The sequence below is a fragment of the Thunnus thynnus genome, chromosome 4 (assembly GCF_963924715.1).
Source record: "Thunnus thynnus chromosome 4, fThuThy2.1, whole genome shotgun sequence".
NCBI lineage: Eukaryota > Metazoa > Chordata > Actinopteri > Scombriformes > Scombridae > Thunnus > Thunnus thynnus.
This window is the reverse complement of record NC_089520.1, coordinates 19,073,847-19,089,750: the sequence shown is the minus strand read 5'-3', so window position 1 is coordinate 19,089,750 and position 15,904 is coordinate 19,073,847. Positions and strand designations below refer to the sequence as shown.

The following is a 15,904-nucleotide window of genomic DNA, read 5'->3' as shown; positions in this document are numbered from 1 at the left end:
GTGAGTGAAGCTAACTTATACTACATGGCACCATGTTATACAGACTAACATTACATAACCTATCAGGGTACAACTACTGTATGACCCAGAAATTCAAGTGTGAGTTTATTTATTTTATTAGTTATTGCTTTGAGAAAAAATGTATCAATGCAATAAGACAGAACATAAAGAAAAGAATCAAACACATCCAGATGGTTCAAAGACTCTCTTCAACTGGAACAAAAAAAGGCTTCAATGGCCTTTTTCAGCCTGTTTCTCATGGTGTGTAGAATTTAGTGGCATCTAACAGAACGGACTTGGCAGAAATGGAAATATAATATTCATAAGTATGTTTTAATTAGTGTATAATCACCTGAAAATAAGAATTGTTAAATTTTCATTACCTTAGAATGAGGCTTATATCTACATGTGGAACCTCACTGCTAGATGCCATTAAATCCTGCACACTGGTCTCCCATCACCTTTTGGCCTTAGTCTGGTTCTTAGAGGTGAAACACCTGCTCAGTTGGAATGAGGTCGGGAGACTGAACTGCTTAATTGTTATTCTGCCATAGAAATTCCTTGGTCGCTTTGACTGTATATTTAGGATTTTGACCTAAAATTGGAGTTTAAAAAGAGCATCACTGTGCAACTAAGATTAATGATGCCCTTAATGAGATCTCATCATTTCTTATTTGTTTTCTTCTCTGTAACCAAGGGTTGTAGAGTATAAAAGACAGGTTTATGTTTTGTTTTGATTTGTTATTTTGATATTGTTAAACCCCTGAGCATAGATGTTGATACATCTTGTTTGCATTTATGATTAGATTGTATGCAAATATTTAATTCTGGAGTCTATGTTCCTTTCAGTTTGTTTTGGTTATGTTCCCTGTACCCTCACTAAGGTACAGGGAACTATTAACCTTCATGACCTTTTGTTTTATTCCATGGAGATGGAGCAGCATATCTGAAATCAGACTTTCTAAGCTCACTTACTGCTGGGACCATAGACTGCAGAAAAAAATATGGACGTGGTCACCGTGACATCTCCCACTGGTTTGTGGACTGCTGTTTTGAAGCCTTGAGTTTAGCGATTTGACCGTCGCCATCTTTGATTTTTGGAGCCAGAATATGGATGTATTATGAGAGCTAATAATACATCCATGAGTCAGAAGTGACCATAATTGTACAAGAGGGTGGAGCTGACCATAGCGCTAGCTGCTAGCTTGGTTAGCACGGTGCATTTACAGTCCATGGTTTACTGTGATAATGCTAATGCTAATTTTCGCTAGCGGAAAAACAGGCCTAAAACTGTACTTACTGGAAAAACTGAACAGCCAACTCCTTTGAGGGTCTTTTAGTACAACCAAACAATAAACAAGACTTTTTAGGAGACCAAAATGTTACAATTAACTTTCATGAACTGAAAACACACTGTTAAGTAGCAGCACCTACACCTTCATTCTGTGAATCTCGGGTTACGCCATGGTGATGTTACGTAATCAGCGTTGTCGCCGTGGTAGCAACTTGTCAATCACGAGGTAGCCACGCCCTGAAGCACACCCTGCTTTATTGTCTATTTTACTTAAAATGGGCCCATAATTTACTAAATGAACATCACACTGTATTGAAGAAGACTTGAAACTAGCGACTGAGACCATTAACTCATTAGGAAACAGTTTACTGAGGTAGTAAATCAAGTGAGAAGTAGGGTCATTTTCTCATAGACTTCCATACAATCGGACTTCTTTTTGCAACCAGTGGAGTCGCCCCCTACTGGCCATTAGAAAGAATTTAGGTTTAAGGCACTTCCGCATTGGCTTTACTTTTCAGACCCGGAACTACTAACTAATTAACTTGGTTGGGACCTGTTTCTGTTCTCTTTATACATCAATGACCTGTTTACCCCACGGTTTACCCGTTTGGTAACATATCCAGTGAGAACTGAGATGACCTGGGTGATCTGTTTTGAAGACCTAAATAAATAGGAGCCAAGTTCATAGAGACCAAAGCATTTCATAAAGTGCTGGAACATACTTATTGGACTTTTAATTCATTGATTTTGGTGTTTGGTGGGGGAGAGAGACAGTTTAGGCCAGCAGAGGACAGCATTGTGCGGTAGGTAGACAGGCTGTTGCTGTTTCGGGCGATGGCGTGTACAAATTATATCCCATAGACCGTGTTGTTTTGTTCTGGTCACAAATGTATCTCTCATTTTGAAGGATGTATGCGCTCAGTCGATGCTGGCTCAGATGTATTGAGCAGGTTTTTCAGATGAGCTCAGCCGTGGTTTGGATGCGCACTGCGCCTCGCTGCCGCTGCTGACTGCTGCAGTGTAAACAAGCCTGTCCAAGACTGCAGCGCTGCTGTCTGTGGTTGAAAAGATAACAGTGCCTATCGGTAGTTTGACTTCTCGGCTTAAACGACCACAGTTTCACCATGAACCCTCCGTGGATGGTTTTTCATTGCAAAACGACTTCAATGCTGCAGCGGAGCAACTGGCCCAAAGCGCTCCTTGAGGGTTTTATCTTTTAATTGAACTGGACATCTGTCAGCTCATCTGTGTATCTAGCAAACCTTCATCTCGTCGTTTGATTTGTCAGATGGACAGCTGATGAAGTATCAACTCATATTTGAATCTCAGGGAAATGAGTGACAACCAGGAAAGCACAGACACCGAGGACACGACGACCGCGTCTAGGAGCGCGACCTTGCCGCTCCGGCCGCCGTGCGAGCGCCTCTCCTGCCATAAGAGCAGCGTTTGCTCCCGCTCGTACTTTGTGGTAGTGATGGTGTTTTTTCACGTCTACATTATCAATGTCATAGGGCTGTTGTTTTACGTGCACTACAGTAGCGGGCAGGAAGATGGCACACGGAGTCGTGATGCTCCGAGCAGCGGTCAGCAGCGCCCCGAGGCTCGACGTCCGCCATCAAAAGCCGAGTTCCTGCGTGATGTTTCCCTCACACGCATCGAGGGTATAAGGGTGAGTGATGTGGTGATGCTTCCATGCCACTGTTACATTCACTCTCTCTCTCTCTGTCTTTTATACACACACACACACATATACATCAGATTATGGTCACTTTGGAGACTTCCCTTAACCCTAATCTTAACCACTGACCCAAAAATCAGCTTTTTCCCATTTAGGGACACAACTTTTGTCCCCAGTTGGGAAAGTCGTACCCAAATAACTGGTCCTCAGTCTGAATTTGTCCCCAAAAGTAGCCTATGACAGACCACACACACATACACACACATGGACCACCTATTAATCACCTCTCCCACTTATCTTACAGGTAGGACATGTCCAGAAGGTGTCATTAGTGCCAGATAAAGTGCATGAAATGCGAACTCTGAGTCTGAAACCTCTGCTGTTTGGTAAGAGCCGAAGTACTTTTATGATAAAAACAAATCTACAGCACACACACATTAAGCCTCTAGTGGCCAAACATGTTTCTTGTTGTGGTGAAAGCAACTATGAGGTTATGTTATGTATGTTAAACACAACACACTTTCCCTCTTTGTTATATTTTCATCTTTATATAAATTAATCTATGTAATGTATATTATATGCCAAGATCAATCATGGCTGCATGGAATAAGCCACTTCACCCCAAATAAATCCTGAAGTAGCCTCAGCTCTGTGCATGTGATCCAATTAAGGGCTTAAAGCTCTCTGGCTTAAGAGCACAGAACAGAACTAGCAATGCGTGAACATATGCAGAACTTACCTGGATCAGGTGTCCTGATGGAAAAAAATTAAAAAGCATTTTTTACGTGGAGAATGTATTGAATTTGTGATTATGTCAGCTGCCTCTTAAATGCTGTAATCACTATTAATTCACTTGTTTTGTTGTCTTCATGAGTGTTTTGAATGGGCAACAAATCCAGTATTGCAGGCAGCAGGTAGATGAACTAAATCAATGGTCCATCTGTGCATCAGTGGGTCTGCAAAATAATTAATGATTAATCTATAGTCTGCACAAAACTAGAGCCATTTTTAAAATGGAATATTAGTTGTACAATACAATATGGCAGCGTGGAAGATCAGAAAATGAGAGACATGCTGCAGCTCTACAGTATGTCTGTCTGTCTCTGTGTATTTCTGCAGAGATTCCTGGGTTTTTGTCAGAGGATGAGTGCCGTGTCGTGATGCAGCTGGCGCAGCTGAAGGGTCTAATGGAGAGCCAGCTAATGGTACAAGATGGCCAGGAAGAGCTGGCCAAGGAACTCAACCTCAGCCCAGACGAGATCTTCAACCTTCTTGACATCAACCAGGACGGACAGTTGCAGCTCCATGAGGTGTATGTCAGTTTGTGGATTGCGAGCACATTGTGTCACATGTCACATAGTTTCTTGGTTCAGAGTCGGTTATCTCATCCTGTCTTTACCACTGTGCCTCCAACAGATACTGACTCATTCTCGAGTGAGAGACGGCATCTGGCTCACCCCGGAGAATCTGAGAGAAATCTATGCTGGACTCAAAGCTGACAAAGATGGTAACGGTAAGAAGTTAACTTGGTTTTAACTAAGACTATTCACTTTGCACTCATTACCAATCTTCAATGTCACATAAATGTACATATTTGCCACTGTTTTGAAAACATTTGGGTTGCAGATCAGTAGTTCTAGTTCATATTTGCATGTAAAAAAGTATGTATTATATTCACACTCATCACAATTACTTAAGGATCATAAATCTTATCTGTGAGAGATAATTTTGAACACTTTTGTGCATTTAACAAATGTTATAGGCTACAAATCAGTTTTGCAGTGCCAGTGTACAACACAGTAGGGAGAGGAGTGGTGGGTTTTGGCTAAATGATGGGTGGGAACAATGAAACAATCACTCTTGAAGGATGAATCACTTTTGTAGAAATACATATTTTTGTTTTTAAAGTGGCAATCTGGAAGATCTCTGTTTTGTTCTCTTTGGCGACACCACATGGCATTAAGTGGTAATTGCAGGTGTTTTCAGACCTCACTCGACCTCACTGCCAGAGATCCAAACAGTGTCACCGTATGATGTCACGCTGTCAAAAGTGAATTGAGGAGTGAGTCTATTGCGTTAGGTCCGCCTACCCTCTCTGGCAGATCAATCACTGGGTGATGGAAAATGCATCACTAACTGCGCTGCTTGTGATTTGAATGCATGGTGGGAAAGTCACCACCGACTGGTTCGTAATAATCATAATACTGCAAATGCAAGAGCTTTCATCAGCGAGCCATAGGCTCACTCATCAGTGTGTTATGTCATTCGGCGATAGATAGTGACTTAACAGACATTTATTTAAATAAAAAAATCTTAGAGATTATAACTTTAAGTACAATAAAAACAGCATACACTGATTTAAACACATTGTTTAAATAGCACACATTAGAGGAATCATTCAGTATTAATATGATCTAAAATGATGCATTTAATTTTTATGTTGATGCTGTGGTGCTTTTGTAGTCTAAAGTGTCATTGGGATGCACCTAAGTGATTTGATACACTGCGCTGTATATGCACACAGTTCATGGATATGAATATGAGGCGATATTCACAGGATATGAAATGCACATCGAACTCATATTAGCTTCAATTTGAACATGAGGTGTTGAAAATGCATCAATAATCTGTCTAAAAAGAGCTGCAAGTCACATTTAAACACAAATATACAGCTTATATACAGATTATGAAAGAGCAGTAGTAGAAACCTAATTTCGTACGAGTAATACTGAAAAATTCAAATCCATATCTCCTGGAGAGCATGTTTAAATGTGACACTTCAGGATATATAATAATTATTATAAAAGGTATGAATAGGGCCAGTAACGCATGCTATGATGATCATTTAAAGCTTCAGCATCAGAAAGTGTGTACACTCTCATATGTTGGACAGGTTTGCTGAGTTTAGAGGAGTTCAGGCTTCTGAGCAATGATGCCTTCCAGCGCTTCTTGCTGCAGCGAGGAGTGAAAAGGAGTCAGCTGGTGAGGAACAGCAGACACACCTGGCTGTACCAGGGCAAAGGAGCTCACCAAGTCCTCCAAGACATCAAGGCGAGGTGAGGAAGACATGTTATAATTTCTGTCGTGCATCCCTCTCTTGCAATAAAATATTACAATGTGCAAGACTCACAAATAGAACGGATAATTTCAAAAGTGTTTAGAAATATTTGTTTCAGACTTTCCAACTTCTTTCCTTTACTTTTCTCTAACAAAGGGTGACTCGCCTCACCCGGCTCCCATCCTCATTAGTGGAGCTCAGTGAGCCGCTCCAGGTGGTTCGCTATGAAGAGGGAGGGCACTACCACGCCCACCATGACAGCGGCCCTGTCTATCCCGAAACCGCCTGCACACACACACGTCTTGCTGCCAACACCTCCACTCCTTTCGAGACGTCTTGCAGGTGAGGTCACCGACGTCTGCAGTGTTGATTGAGTTAAATCAAGTGGCTTTTCTTGACAAGAAGTCTGTGTGTGTACAGATCTGAAGTCATCTGTCCGGTGTGATTACTAAACTGTGCTTTGACATTCCATTGTGACAACTGGCATGTTAGTTTGTGTGACTCTACATTGTCAGTTCGGAAAAGATTTGTGTGCTTGCCACTTGTTTGCAAAGTGTCTGTATGTGTGTGTGTTTTTGTGTAGGGTATGTTTGCACCATACATGTGTGTGTCAATTTTAATCTGTGTTGCACACTTAGGTACATCACTGTTCTCTTCTACCTGAACTCTGTTGAGGGGGGCGGGGAGACCGCATTCCCTGTGGCAGACAACAGGACCTATGATGAAGTGGTGCGTAATTGTGTGTGGGTCTGGAAATGTGAAACGCACACAGCCCTGCAAAAAGTATTGTGTACATACTGTGCATGTCTTTCATATCTGTGTTAACTCACTTGTTTGTCAGTGAGTGCTTGGGGCTGAAGTTACAGTGAGTGCGTCGCTGAGTTTGATTGTGTATTTTTAGTCTCTCATACAGAATGATGTCGACCTTTTGGACACCAGGAGGAATTGTGACAAGAGTAACCTAAGGGTGAAGCCTGCCAAAGGGACAGCTGTTTTCTGGTACAACTATCTTTCCGATGGAAGAGGTACCATTACTAGCGCACATTGCACACATTAGCAAAAAAGGAAATTGTTAGTAGCATCACAGAGGATCTTGGCTAATCTAAAGTAAACTAAACCAAATGGGCTCCATTGTAAAGTCAGCTGAGAGAACAAAACTGTTCAAGTAATTCATCTTTATCAACCAGTTTAAGTGGTCAATGTGTGTTTAAATTAAAGTGTGGTAGCCAAAATATCAGTGTACACCCTTTAAAATACAGGAATAATATAAACCAAAGTTAAACAAGTTTTTTTTTTCTCCATAGGTTGGGTTGGAGAGCAGGATGAGTATGCCCTACATGGAGGCTGTGTGGTCACCCATGGCACAAAGTGGGTTGCCAATAAATGGATCAACATTGATCCAGATTACCAGCGACAAGCTCGCTACCAGCAGCTGGTGTCACAGCAGTCAGAGGATGAGGACGATGAAGGTGTGACTCTGAACCCTGATACACAGAGTTCTGATGTCCATCAAGACTTGTAGCTCATAAACCAAAATTTAAAAAGAAAAAAATCTACCTAGCCTTCCTCAGTCCTGTGCACAACTTTTTTGGTATCACCCTCTGTGGCCGGTATGTAGAGACAAGATTTATTCAGGGAATGAGGTCACAGTGGGTTTATGCAACTGTAAAGAGACGCTTTTGTCAAATATTGCTTGGATATTGTTCTCCTGTTATTTTTTTAATCCACTTTTATTTCCCATTTTAGGAATGTTGCACTAGAAACTCATCTAAGAGTTGAGATACAAAAACTTCCCTTTGCATGCATTAGCCACACAAGTTTTGCAGTTGCTTATGAGCAAAAAATTGCACTTGATTGAAATGCCAACTGTAAACATTTCAGTGTCCTACGTTGTTATTGCTGCCATGACCAAAAAAGGCTCACACACTCGCAGTGTGATGCATGTTGCCTTGTCTTTGTTCCTTATTATTTTCTTGATTCAAATACACAATGTATTATTCAGATTTTATTAATTTATGTTTTTTTTTCTTTAAAATTCACTGTATTCCAACATTTAATAGTTAAATTAAGCTTGTGTGTCATGTTACAATTCAGCATTAGTCTTCCTTTTACATACCTTAAAGACAAAATGTATAAATATTAATAAAACTCAACACTAAAATGAAAGATACACTAAAACATTTAGTCATGTGATCATTAATTTATATGTACTTATTTGTTTTAAACCTTACTCTGTGTGAGTATCTATTATTAACATGATTCATTTATAAATTTAGATGTTGGAATCCTCTGTGCTGATGGCTGGATGTCCTGTTTGGCTGAAGTCGCTAAAGTTTTGTGCTCCCCTCCATGTCCTGAAAAAGCAGTTTTAAAAAAGTAGTTAAATTAACATGATCAAATGTTGTAATGCGTCACACAATATGTTTATCAGTCACACTGGTTGGATTGTTCAAAGCTGATAATCAACTGATAAATAAAATGTGTCACTGTAAAGTGCACTTACAGCAAACAGCCTCCCTTAAGTTAGCTCACAGTCAAATATCAGCATTGGACTGTCCAAATAAAGTGTCACCTGAACATCATACGCACTATCGATGGCTCGTATCTGGGGATCGATGACGCTCCACGATGGTCCAGACAGTAGAGTACAGCATCATGGACGGAGGCAAAAAGATGTCTCTTTGTTATTGACTCGGAGAAGAAGTCACCAAGCTCCAGCTGCTCGACCACAGAAGCTGGAGAGAACAGTTTACAGGCAGAGATTCAGTACCACCGAGATAAAAACCAACAGTATCTGTGCAGGATTTAAGAAGGTATGCACTTACCCTGACAGCCAGTCATGTAGATGTCTACATCAATCTCACTGAAGTCCCGGAAAATCTGCCAATATAATAAATGTTGAATACGACTCCTGTTCATCAGTATTAATTTAAGTGTATGAGTGTAAAATTGCACTGTCAGTGTTTAAAAGTAACTGCCATCAGTTAATAAACTCCCATCCCAGGGGCATTGACTCTTATCAAGAATAAATTCAATCAAAATCAGTGCTCATTAACACTGATAAATTTGCCGTTTATGAAAACCATAACTCTTAAGACCCCCCTTAAACTTCAAAGGCAAGACCGTAATGCTGCTTGTGCTTCTCAAGTTACACTTACATTTGCCTTTTCCACAGCACTAATCTTAACCTCTTCTGCCCATTTTTGGAAATGTTCCAGAAGAGACACAACTATCTTCAGGGGGTCAAAAGATAATTGCCTTAACTACTGTTTTGGCATGCCGCCTTATAGTTTTGTTTTGAGATGGAAGGAAGCTGCTCCATCCACAATTACTCACTGGATTATGGATGTTAGGCCCTACTTTCCTGCCAATGCAAAGCCAGCACAAAGGCAAATGCAATCTTTATGCTACTATGCTCAGGCACAAGTCTCCTTTTTTGCATCTGTACCCTTCCTCAGGACAATAGGGCCCATAAACCCAAAAAATCTGCAGAAATTCTTAAAAGTTTAGAGCTCCTCCTTAACATTCTTACATATAAAACCTTGACACAGGTACTGGAATAATCTTTTATTTATTTTAGTATTTAAATTTTTTTCCCCATGTTTCTTTTTATCTGTTTTTAAAACATTTTTTTGTCTTTTTACACTTTTACTTTTTCTGTATTGGTCTTCTATATTGGTCTTGGTCCTTGGCACAGAGCTGAATAGAGCCAGTTTGAGTACTGTTGTGTTTTCCTGTTTTACCTTGTCTCATCTTGTTTTGCATATTTGAACATATTCTATGTCAGGTGCCATATACTGGATGTCGATTTTTGGTATTTGTATCTAGACTTGTGTGAAGTAAGGTAACAGTAACACTAACACCATGGGAGGAAGAGGTGGGGAGTGGGAATATAGGTGGTGTCATATTGCATGTGGTATGGGGTGGGAGGGTTGATCTGTTTCTAAAAGTTTTAAAATCAATAAAAAAGAACTTTGAAAAAAATTACATAAGGACTTGAATGGTTAAAACAAGGGGAAATGTTGGGGCTGTTTGCAGTCATTTTTTACCCTTTGTTTACAGGATGTTTGTCCCTTTAGTACTTACATTTTTCATAGTCTTGATAGCAACTGTGTCGATGAAGTTAGCCGTGGAGAGGTCAAGAATGATGGAGTGAATGTCCCAGGTCCACTTGCCCAGGGACCCGAGAGAGAGGCGCTCCAGGTCGTGACTTAGAGTGTCCTCACTGCTGGAGCCCAGAGTGGTGGTGTCTCCGTCCTGCAGCTCAGACATCCAACCTATACTGGTGTTGTCCGGATCTCCTCCTTTCAGGTATTCCCATCTGCTGTGTCCGTCTGGTGTTCGGGGTGTGGTTGGTATGACAAACACTGTCCCGTTCTCCCTCTCAGTCCAGCCCTGCTCCTCCTTATCTGTAACATTCCCGTCCATGCATGTGTCCCTCCAGTGACCAGCCTCATCCTCCACAGAGAACCCCGGCACTCCAGGCAGCTGTTCAGCTGCCCTCTGAGCCTGCCGCTGAGGAGTGGTCAGTAAAATGAATCACTTTGTTGACTTGTTTGGTAATTTGGCCATTGGACACTTTAAATGTTTTATAAAAATGGACAATAACAATCTATGTTGCTGCTGTTATCTTATACATATTACCTTTCTCTTGGCTTGCCTTTTCGCCCGTCTCTCTGCCCTCTTCTCTCTACGTTTCTGCTTGGCCTCTTGCCTCCTCTTATAAATAATCATTTTACTGATGTCAAGCCCACTCTGAAAACACAAGGAAGAAAAACAAAACTTAACCATCTTATAAGAATATATCAAAAGGAACAAAAACAAGAAATTGTTGCTTTCATAAAAAGGAGAGGGCAAGATTGTTACAGTAGACTTCAAAAGTGAGAGAGAGCAAACCTTCTCTTTCAGGGCCTCAAGATAGAGATCAGCATTAGCAAAATATACTGTAGCAGAGGAGCGGAATATAGTAACACCTGGAATCTCTCTCGCCTGCCAAATAGATACACATCATTAGCTTTTTTTTGCAGTCAGTGTACAAAAGCTTTTATTTATGGTTTCCCATCTTTCAGTAATACCTCTCTGTGGGTCTCCATATCCACATACAGTTCTGTACCTGGAATGTTTCCCAGAACAGAGTATGTTGGCCTAAGAATGGGAAAATAAACACAAAATGTCATCACAGCTGCAATTTAGTTGCACAGAGAATTTTTCTTATCATAGAGATCTTGCAGCACAACAGCACTTATTAATGTTGCCTCTTACAAGCAGTATGACTTTGATATAGTAGTGAGAAGTATACTATGCTAATTTGCAGAGAAGTCTTACAGCTGAGTTCTGAAGATGACGGTAAGCAGAGCAAAACTAATAGATGCTGCCAGACCCATATCCAGATTGAAGAGCAGGGTTGACACCCAAGTGACCAACCACACCACCTAGAGGACACAGTATGACATTGTTGTATTCACCAGTGAGGCAATAAGAAGATTCAAAATCACGGTTGACACAGTTGTTTCTTTTAAGGATATTTTACTCACCAGATCAATTTTGCTGCTCTTCCACAGTGTAACAATGTCAGCGTACTGCTTGAACATACCCTTCAGATTTACAAAGACAATTGCTGCAAGGACTGCCTAAAACAAGCACATCCAAGTTTTTAACATGATTAATTTTGTACCCAGAAATGTGAAAGAGGCAAATCAAAAAATCTATTACATTACACATATCCAGTCTTGCATGACAAAGTTTGCAAATCTGTGTACAACAAAAACAAGTGGTGCAGCAACAGAACCTTTGGCAGCTCCTGGAACAAGGGTCCAAGTTTCAGTATTGTCACCAACACGATTACAGCCGAGGCCATTCCTGCCATCTGCAAGAACACAACAAAGGCTGTTAATGGTTTCACTTAATATATGTGTTCAACAGACATGTTGCTATATTACATATCTTTCTTAGGTGAGCAGCTTGACTATATGAAAGCACATATTTCAACCATTTAGTGGTGACTATTACAGTTTTTTTCTCCAATAATTAAGCATATTTGGTAATAAATAATAAATACATTTTGTATGTTGCTGTAGAAGCTCAAAACTTTGATATATGTTCTAGTAGCATCAGTTTTTTTAATTTCCACATGGTTCTTATATACACAAGGTTGTTATATTTGTTGTTGAGGTCTCAGTTAACTGGGTCATATTAACTGCATATTTGCAGCACAACATTTAAATTTCTTTGGCTTGTGAAGTAATGCTGCACATGTTATGACTTTCAAAGTGTTTCTATTTGTTATGTTGATTTTTTTTTTACATCCACTCACTTGTGTTTTTCCTCCAGTGGTCTCTTGAATGAGACTTCGAGACATGGAGGAGCAGACAGCGTAGCACTGGAAGAAGCCTCCCACTGTATTACTGAGACCCAGCGCCACCAGCTCCTGCAGGGGGATGGAAACAAACATTACAATGAGCAAAGAAATACAGAATGTGAAAAGGGTATCAGGAGAATTCATGAGATATTTGATGCAAGTTCACCTGATTACTGTCCACCTTGTATCCATGCTTCAGTGCAAATGTTTTTCCAAGTGAAATTGATATGGCATATCCTACAATGGCCAGTGCAAAAGCATCACTAATAACTTCTCCAAAAATGCTCACATCCGGTACCCCAGGAGGACTTAGCCTGGTGAAAAGAAGAGGACAAGAGGGAAATATTTTAAGTCACAACCAATCAAGTGAGGAACATGAGTCAAAAAATAATGACAGCAATGCAACTGAAATCCAGATGCATACCCACTAGGAATTTCTCCAACAACTGGGACAGTGTAGTTACTGTTCAAGTGGGCAAAGTTTGATATCAGTGTTCCTGCTACAATCTACAGCAATCACAGAAAAAAAACATACAGATCATAAACACAAACACACAAAGAAACCAATTTCACAAACATTTCAACTCTTAAACATCAATCATTAAAAATCTAGTCAATCATATGTTAAACATGGAACAAATTATTAGCCATAAGTATCTCCTTTTTGCTGTGAACAGCACAAAATGTCCCTGACACTACCGCTGATTCAGCTCCTTGGTTCCACTCCGTCTGTGCTTTTTCATTGCTGAAATATCAGCATCAGCACAAGAGCACAGAGGTGATAACAAAGTGAGGCCAGAGAGTGTCCTTGTGTCAACTGACTGTGATTAGCTCCACTGGGATGGGTACTGGCAGTTTTGGACTCAGGAAGGAGTTGAGCTCTTTGGCTGCGATTAGAAACACAATGGACACAATGCTGACAACCAGCGTGGGAAGATGAGTCTTTGGCAGCAAGGAACAAACATCTTTCAAAGTCTGAAAATGAAGAAAGGTAAAGCAGCATGTGGTTAAGGCTTGTTACTACACACAAAAAACATACATGATGAGCTTTACACACGTAAGGGTCATACTTGAGTTTAAAATGCCCTTTACACCTTGTTAGCTAATACTCAGAGCCATTTTGTACATGTATCTCACAGTAAATACCATAATAATAATAATTTATTTTTACATCAAGGGTCCATTGCTCTTACTTCCTGGAAAACTGTGTGCTGACCATATGTCCCTTTGGTTTACACCTTTCAAGTTTCCAGCATGAAATACATTAGGAGAATCTCAACGGCATGCTACAGCACGTTGTGACATTAAATGTTATGTGCTGATGAGGTATTTCTGTGGCCAGAAAAGTGACACTCATCTTTTCTCTATTTCTCATTTTTCTTCACAATTTACTTTAATCAAACTGTGATGAATCGCTACAATACAATCAGATCAGGATTGTTGTATTTACAAAAACATAACCAAGAACCAAGAACTTGACAGTACTCACATACACCATTGACAGTGGACCACTAAACCGCTTTGGTGACACCCCAAAGATGTATTTCAGTTGTGCCACCACAGCATGGGCTGCAGCCGCTGTTGTATAAGCCCGAACCAGAGGTTCAGACAAATATGTTCCCACAAAACCAAACTTCACCAAACCCAGTACCACCTGTAAACACAAATATTTATGTACATATGAGATTTAGCAGCTGTAACACCAAAATAGGTCATTGTTATTTTTGGGATGTTCTGTTTTTCAGACCTGAATAAGTCCTGCTAGGACAGTAGTAGCAGCTGCTACCTGCACCCTGTATGAGTCACGAGCACTTAAGTCCACCTCTACAGTGAGGTTGTTGTCATCCATTTTCTGGAAATTGTTGTCTGGAGCAAGTCTCTCTGTCACACTACCCACCATGATGCTGAGCACAGCAAATGTACCTGAACACAGTAAATTGGCACAACATTTGCCATCACAAAGACAATAATTCTCATTGTACAATGCCCCTTCCTACGTACCTATAGAAATATGACGTGATGTTCCAAAAAAGAAGTAGATCAATGCTGGATAGAGGGATGTGTAGAGCCCGAATACAGGAGGCAAAGAAGCCAACAATGCATATGCCATACCTGTGGAAAGCAGAAGCAGAAGTACTGTATGTTTATGACTCTGTACTGTTTTAACCTTGTGAACAAATGGAATATCCTCCAAAAGTATGAAACAACAAGAATATGTGTTCATAAATTTGACATTCACAGTATTGTATGTGTTTTTAAAATTACATGTTAGGTTTTTGACCCACAAGTGACAAAATGTACTCAACACATGATGTTTTCAGTTCCACTGAACATGTTTTTTCTGCGATCGATCCAACTATTATGGACTATCATTGTACCTTGTGGCAGGTGCATTATGCCCACACTGATGCCAGAGACGAGGTCTGGCATGCCATAGTCCCAGACCGAGTATTTGGGCATCCAGTATAATACGGGCAGGCTGCTCACCACACTTCGTTTCAGTTTTGGTACTGTACATCTGGAAGAGATTTAAGGGGACACATAGAGACAGATGTGAATGTCTGTATATTGGCTGATATTTTAAAGTATATAATCTTTGACATGATCATATCAGACATCTATATCTACAGTTCAGTAAGTGTCACAAAATCAAGCCATGAAGTTCACCTTACCTTAAGGAATTTTTAAGTCGTTCAGTTAAAGAAGGTCGAGCGTCAGTGTATGATTTTCTCTGCGTTACCTCTTCCAGTCTCTCCTCATCCAGCACTTCCCTCTCCACTCTGTATTTCCCAAATCTGCGTCTAGAGTCCATTAGGGCTGAATCTGTCAAACTCTGCACAAGTTTAATCTTTTTGATCTTTTAATATGAATATAGTATATTTGTTCTAAAGACCCTTGTTTACTGTAAACTGTCGACGAGACTGTCTACCAAAAGCCGATGCTGCAGTACTACTGCCACAAGAACAACTGTATCTGCATAAGTACATCATATATCCTAATGGTTAACTTTGGTTAGGATGTGGTGGGAAGAGTAATGATTAGTAGGCTTTTTATGACAGCGACAGCAAAGGCAACTAGAATAAACAAATGGTGTAATTATGGTCTGACAGGGGAAAAAAATTAACTTTGTTGAATTTTAATGGATGTTTGACAGGTGTATTTCCATCCTTTCAGATTTTCCATTCAAAAGCAAAAGCAAAACTAATGAACCATGAAATATCACATTAGTTCAAACCACAATGGTCAAGTCTTTATGGAGGGCTACGTCAGAACATCATACTTAAAATGTGTCAAATATAAAAGTGATTTCTCCTGAAAATTCTCCAGTGGCCAGTTAACATCCAACATAATGCTGGCAAGTCAAAAAGTAAGATGTGTAAACAAATTTGGTTTACAAATGTTATGTTTGTTGTTGCAACAGTCTGAAGAATTTTGAATTTAAGAATCAAATTTAATACGCAAGGTCTGATTTCTGAAACATGTGGGCACGCTGTATACTGGGCCTTTAAGAAAGCG

At 40.2% G+C, this 15,904-nt stretch overlaps 2 protein-coding genes across 2 annotated transcripts; one reads left to right on the top strand and one right to left on the bottom strand.

Annotated features, from left to right (window-relative positions):
- Positions 1-2,103: 2,103 nt before the first annotated feature.
- Positions 2,104-8,429, top strand: p4htmb (prolyl 4-hydroxylase, transmembrane b). The gene is made up of 9 exons (XM_067587220.1): positions 2,104-2,963; positions 3,277-3,358; positions 4,092-4,282; positions 4,389-4,485; positions 5,866-6,028; positions 6,187-6,372; positions 6,669-6,759; positions 6,932-7,055; positions 7,335-8,429. Exons 1-9 carry the CDS (start codon positions 2,628-2,630, stop codon positions 7,550-7,552), a joined length of 1,488 nt encoding a protein of 495 aa, XP_067443321.1. The 5' UTR covers positions 2,104-2,627; the 3' UTR covers positions 7,553-8,429.
- slc26a6l1 (solute carrier family 26 member 6, like 1) lies at positions 8,255-15,355 on the bottom strand. The gene is made up of 19 exons (XM_067587218.1): positions 15,061-15,355; positions 14,767-14,906; positions 14,390-14,500; positions 14,136-14,311; positions 13,878-14,042; positions 13,211-13,363; positions 12,813-12,895; positions 12,555-12,702; positions 12,344-12,457; positions 11,819-11,896; positions 11,565-11,660; positions 11,356-11,462; positions 11,106-11,175; positions 10,927-11,019; positions 10,675-10,785; positions 10,117-10,545; positions 8,856-8,910; positions 8,620-8,765; positions 8,255-8,384 (listed from the first exon to the last, which is right to left on the bottom strand). Exons 1-19 carry the CDS (start codon positions 15,198-15,200, stop codon positions 8,358-8,360), a joined length of 2,442 nt encoding a protein of 813 aa, XP_067443319.1. The 5' UTR covers positions 15,201-15,355; the 3' UTR covers positions 8,255-8,357.
- Positions 15,356-15,904: the final 549 nt, after the last annotated feature.

Excerpts from the sequence above, each read along its gene's own strand:
- slc26a6l1 (XM_067587218.1), bottom strand. The coding sequence starts at position 15,200 with ATGGACTCTAGACGCAGATTTGGGAAATACAGAGTGGAGAGGGAAGTG. Across the intron at positions 12,896-13,210 it reads TCCCAGTGGAGCTAATCACA|ATTGTAGCAGGAACACTGAT; the intron begins GTCAGTTGACAC and ends TGATTGCTGTAG. Across the intron at positions 12,458-12,554 it reads ACAAGGTGGACAGTAATCAG|GAGCTGGTGGCGCTGGGTCT; the intron begins GTGAACTTGCAT and ends ATCCCCCTGCAG.
- p4htmb (XM_067587220.1), top strand. The coding sequence starts at position 2,628 with ATGAGTGACAACCAGGAAAGCACAGACACCGAGGACACGACGACCGCG. Across the intron at positions 4,283-4,388 it reads GACAGTTGCAGCTCCATGAG|ATACTGACTCATTCTCGAGT; the intron begins GTGTATGTCAGT and ends TGCCTCCAACAG. Across the intron at positions 6,760-6,931 it reads ACAGGACCTATGATGAAGTG|TCTCTCATACAGAATGATGT; the intron begins GTGCGTAATTGT and ends GTGTATTTTTAG.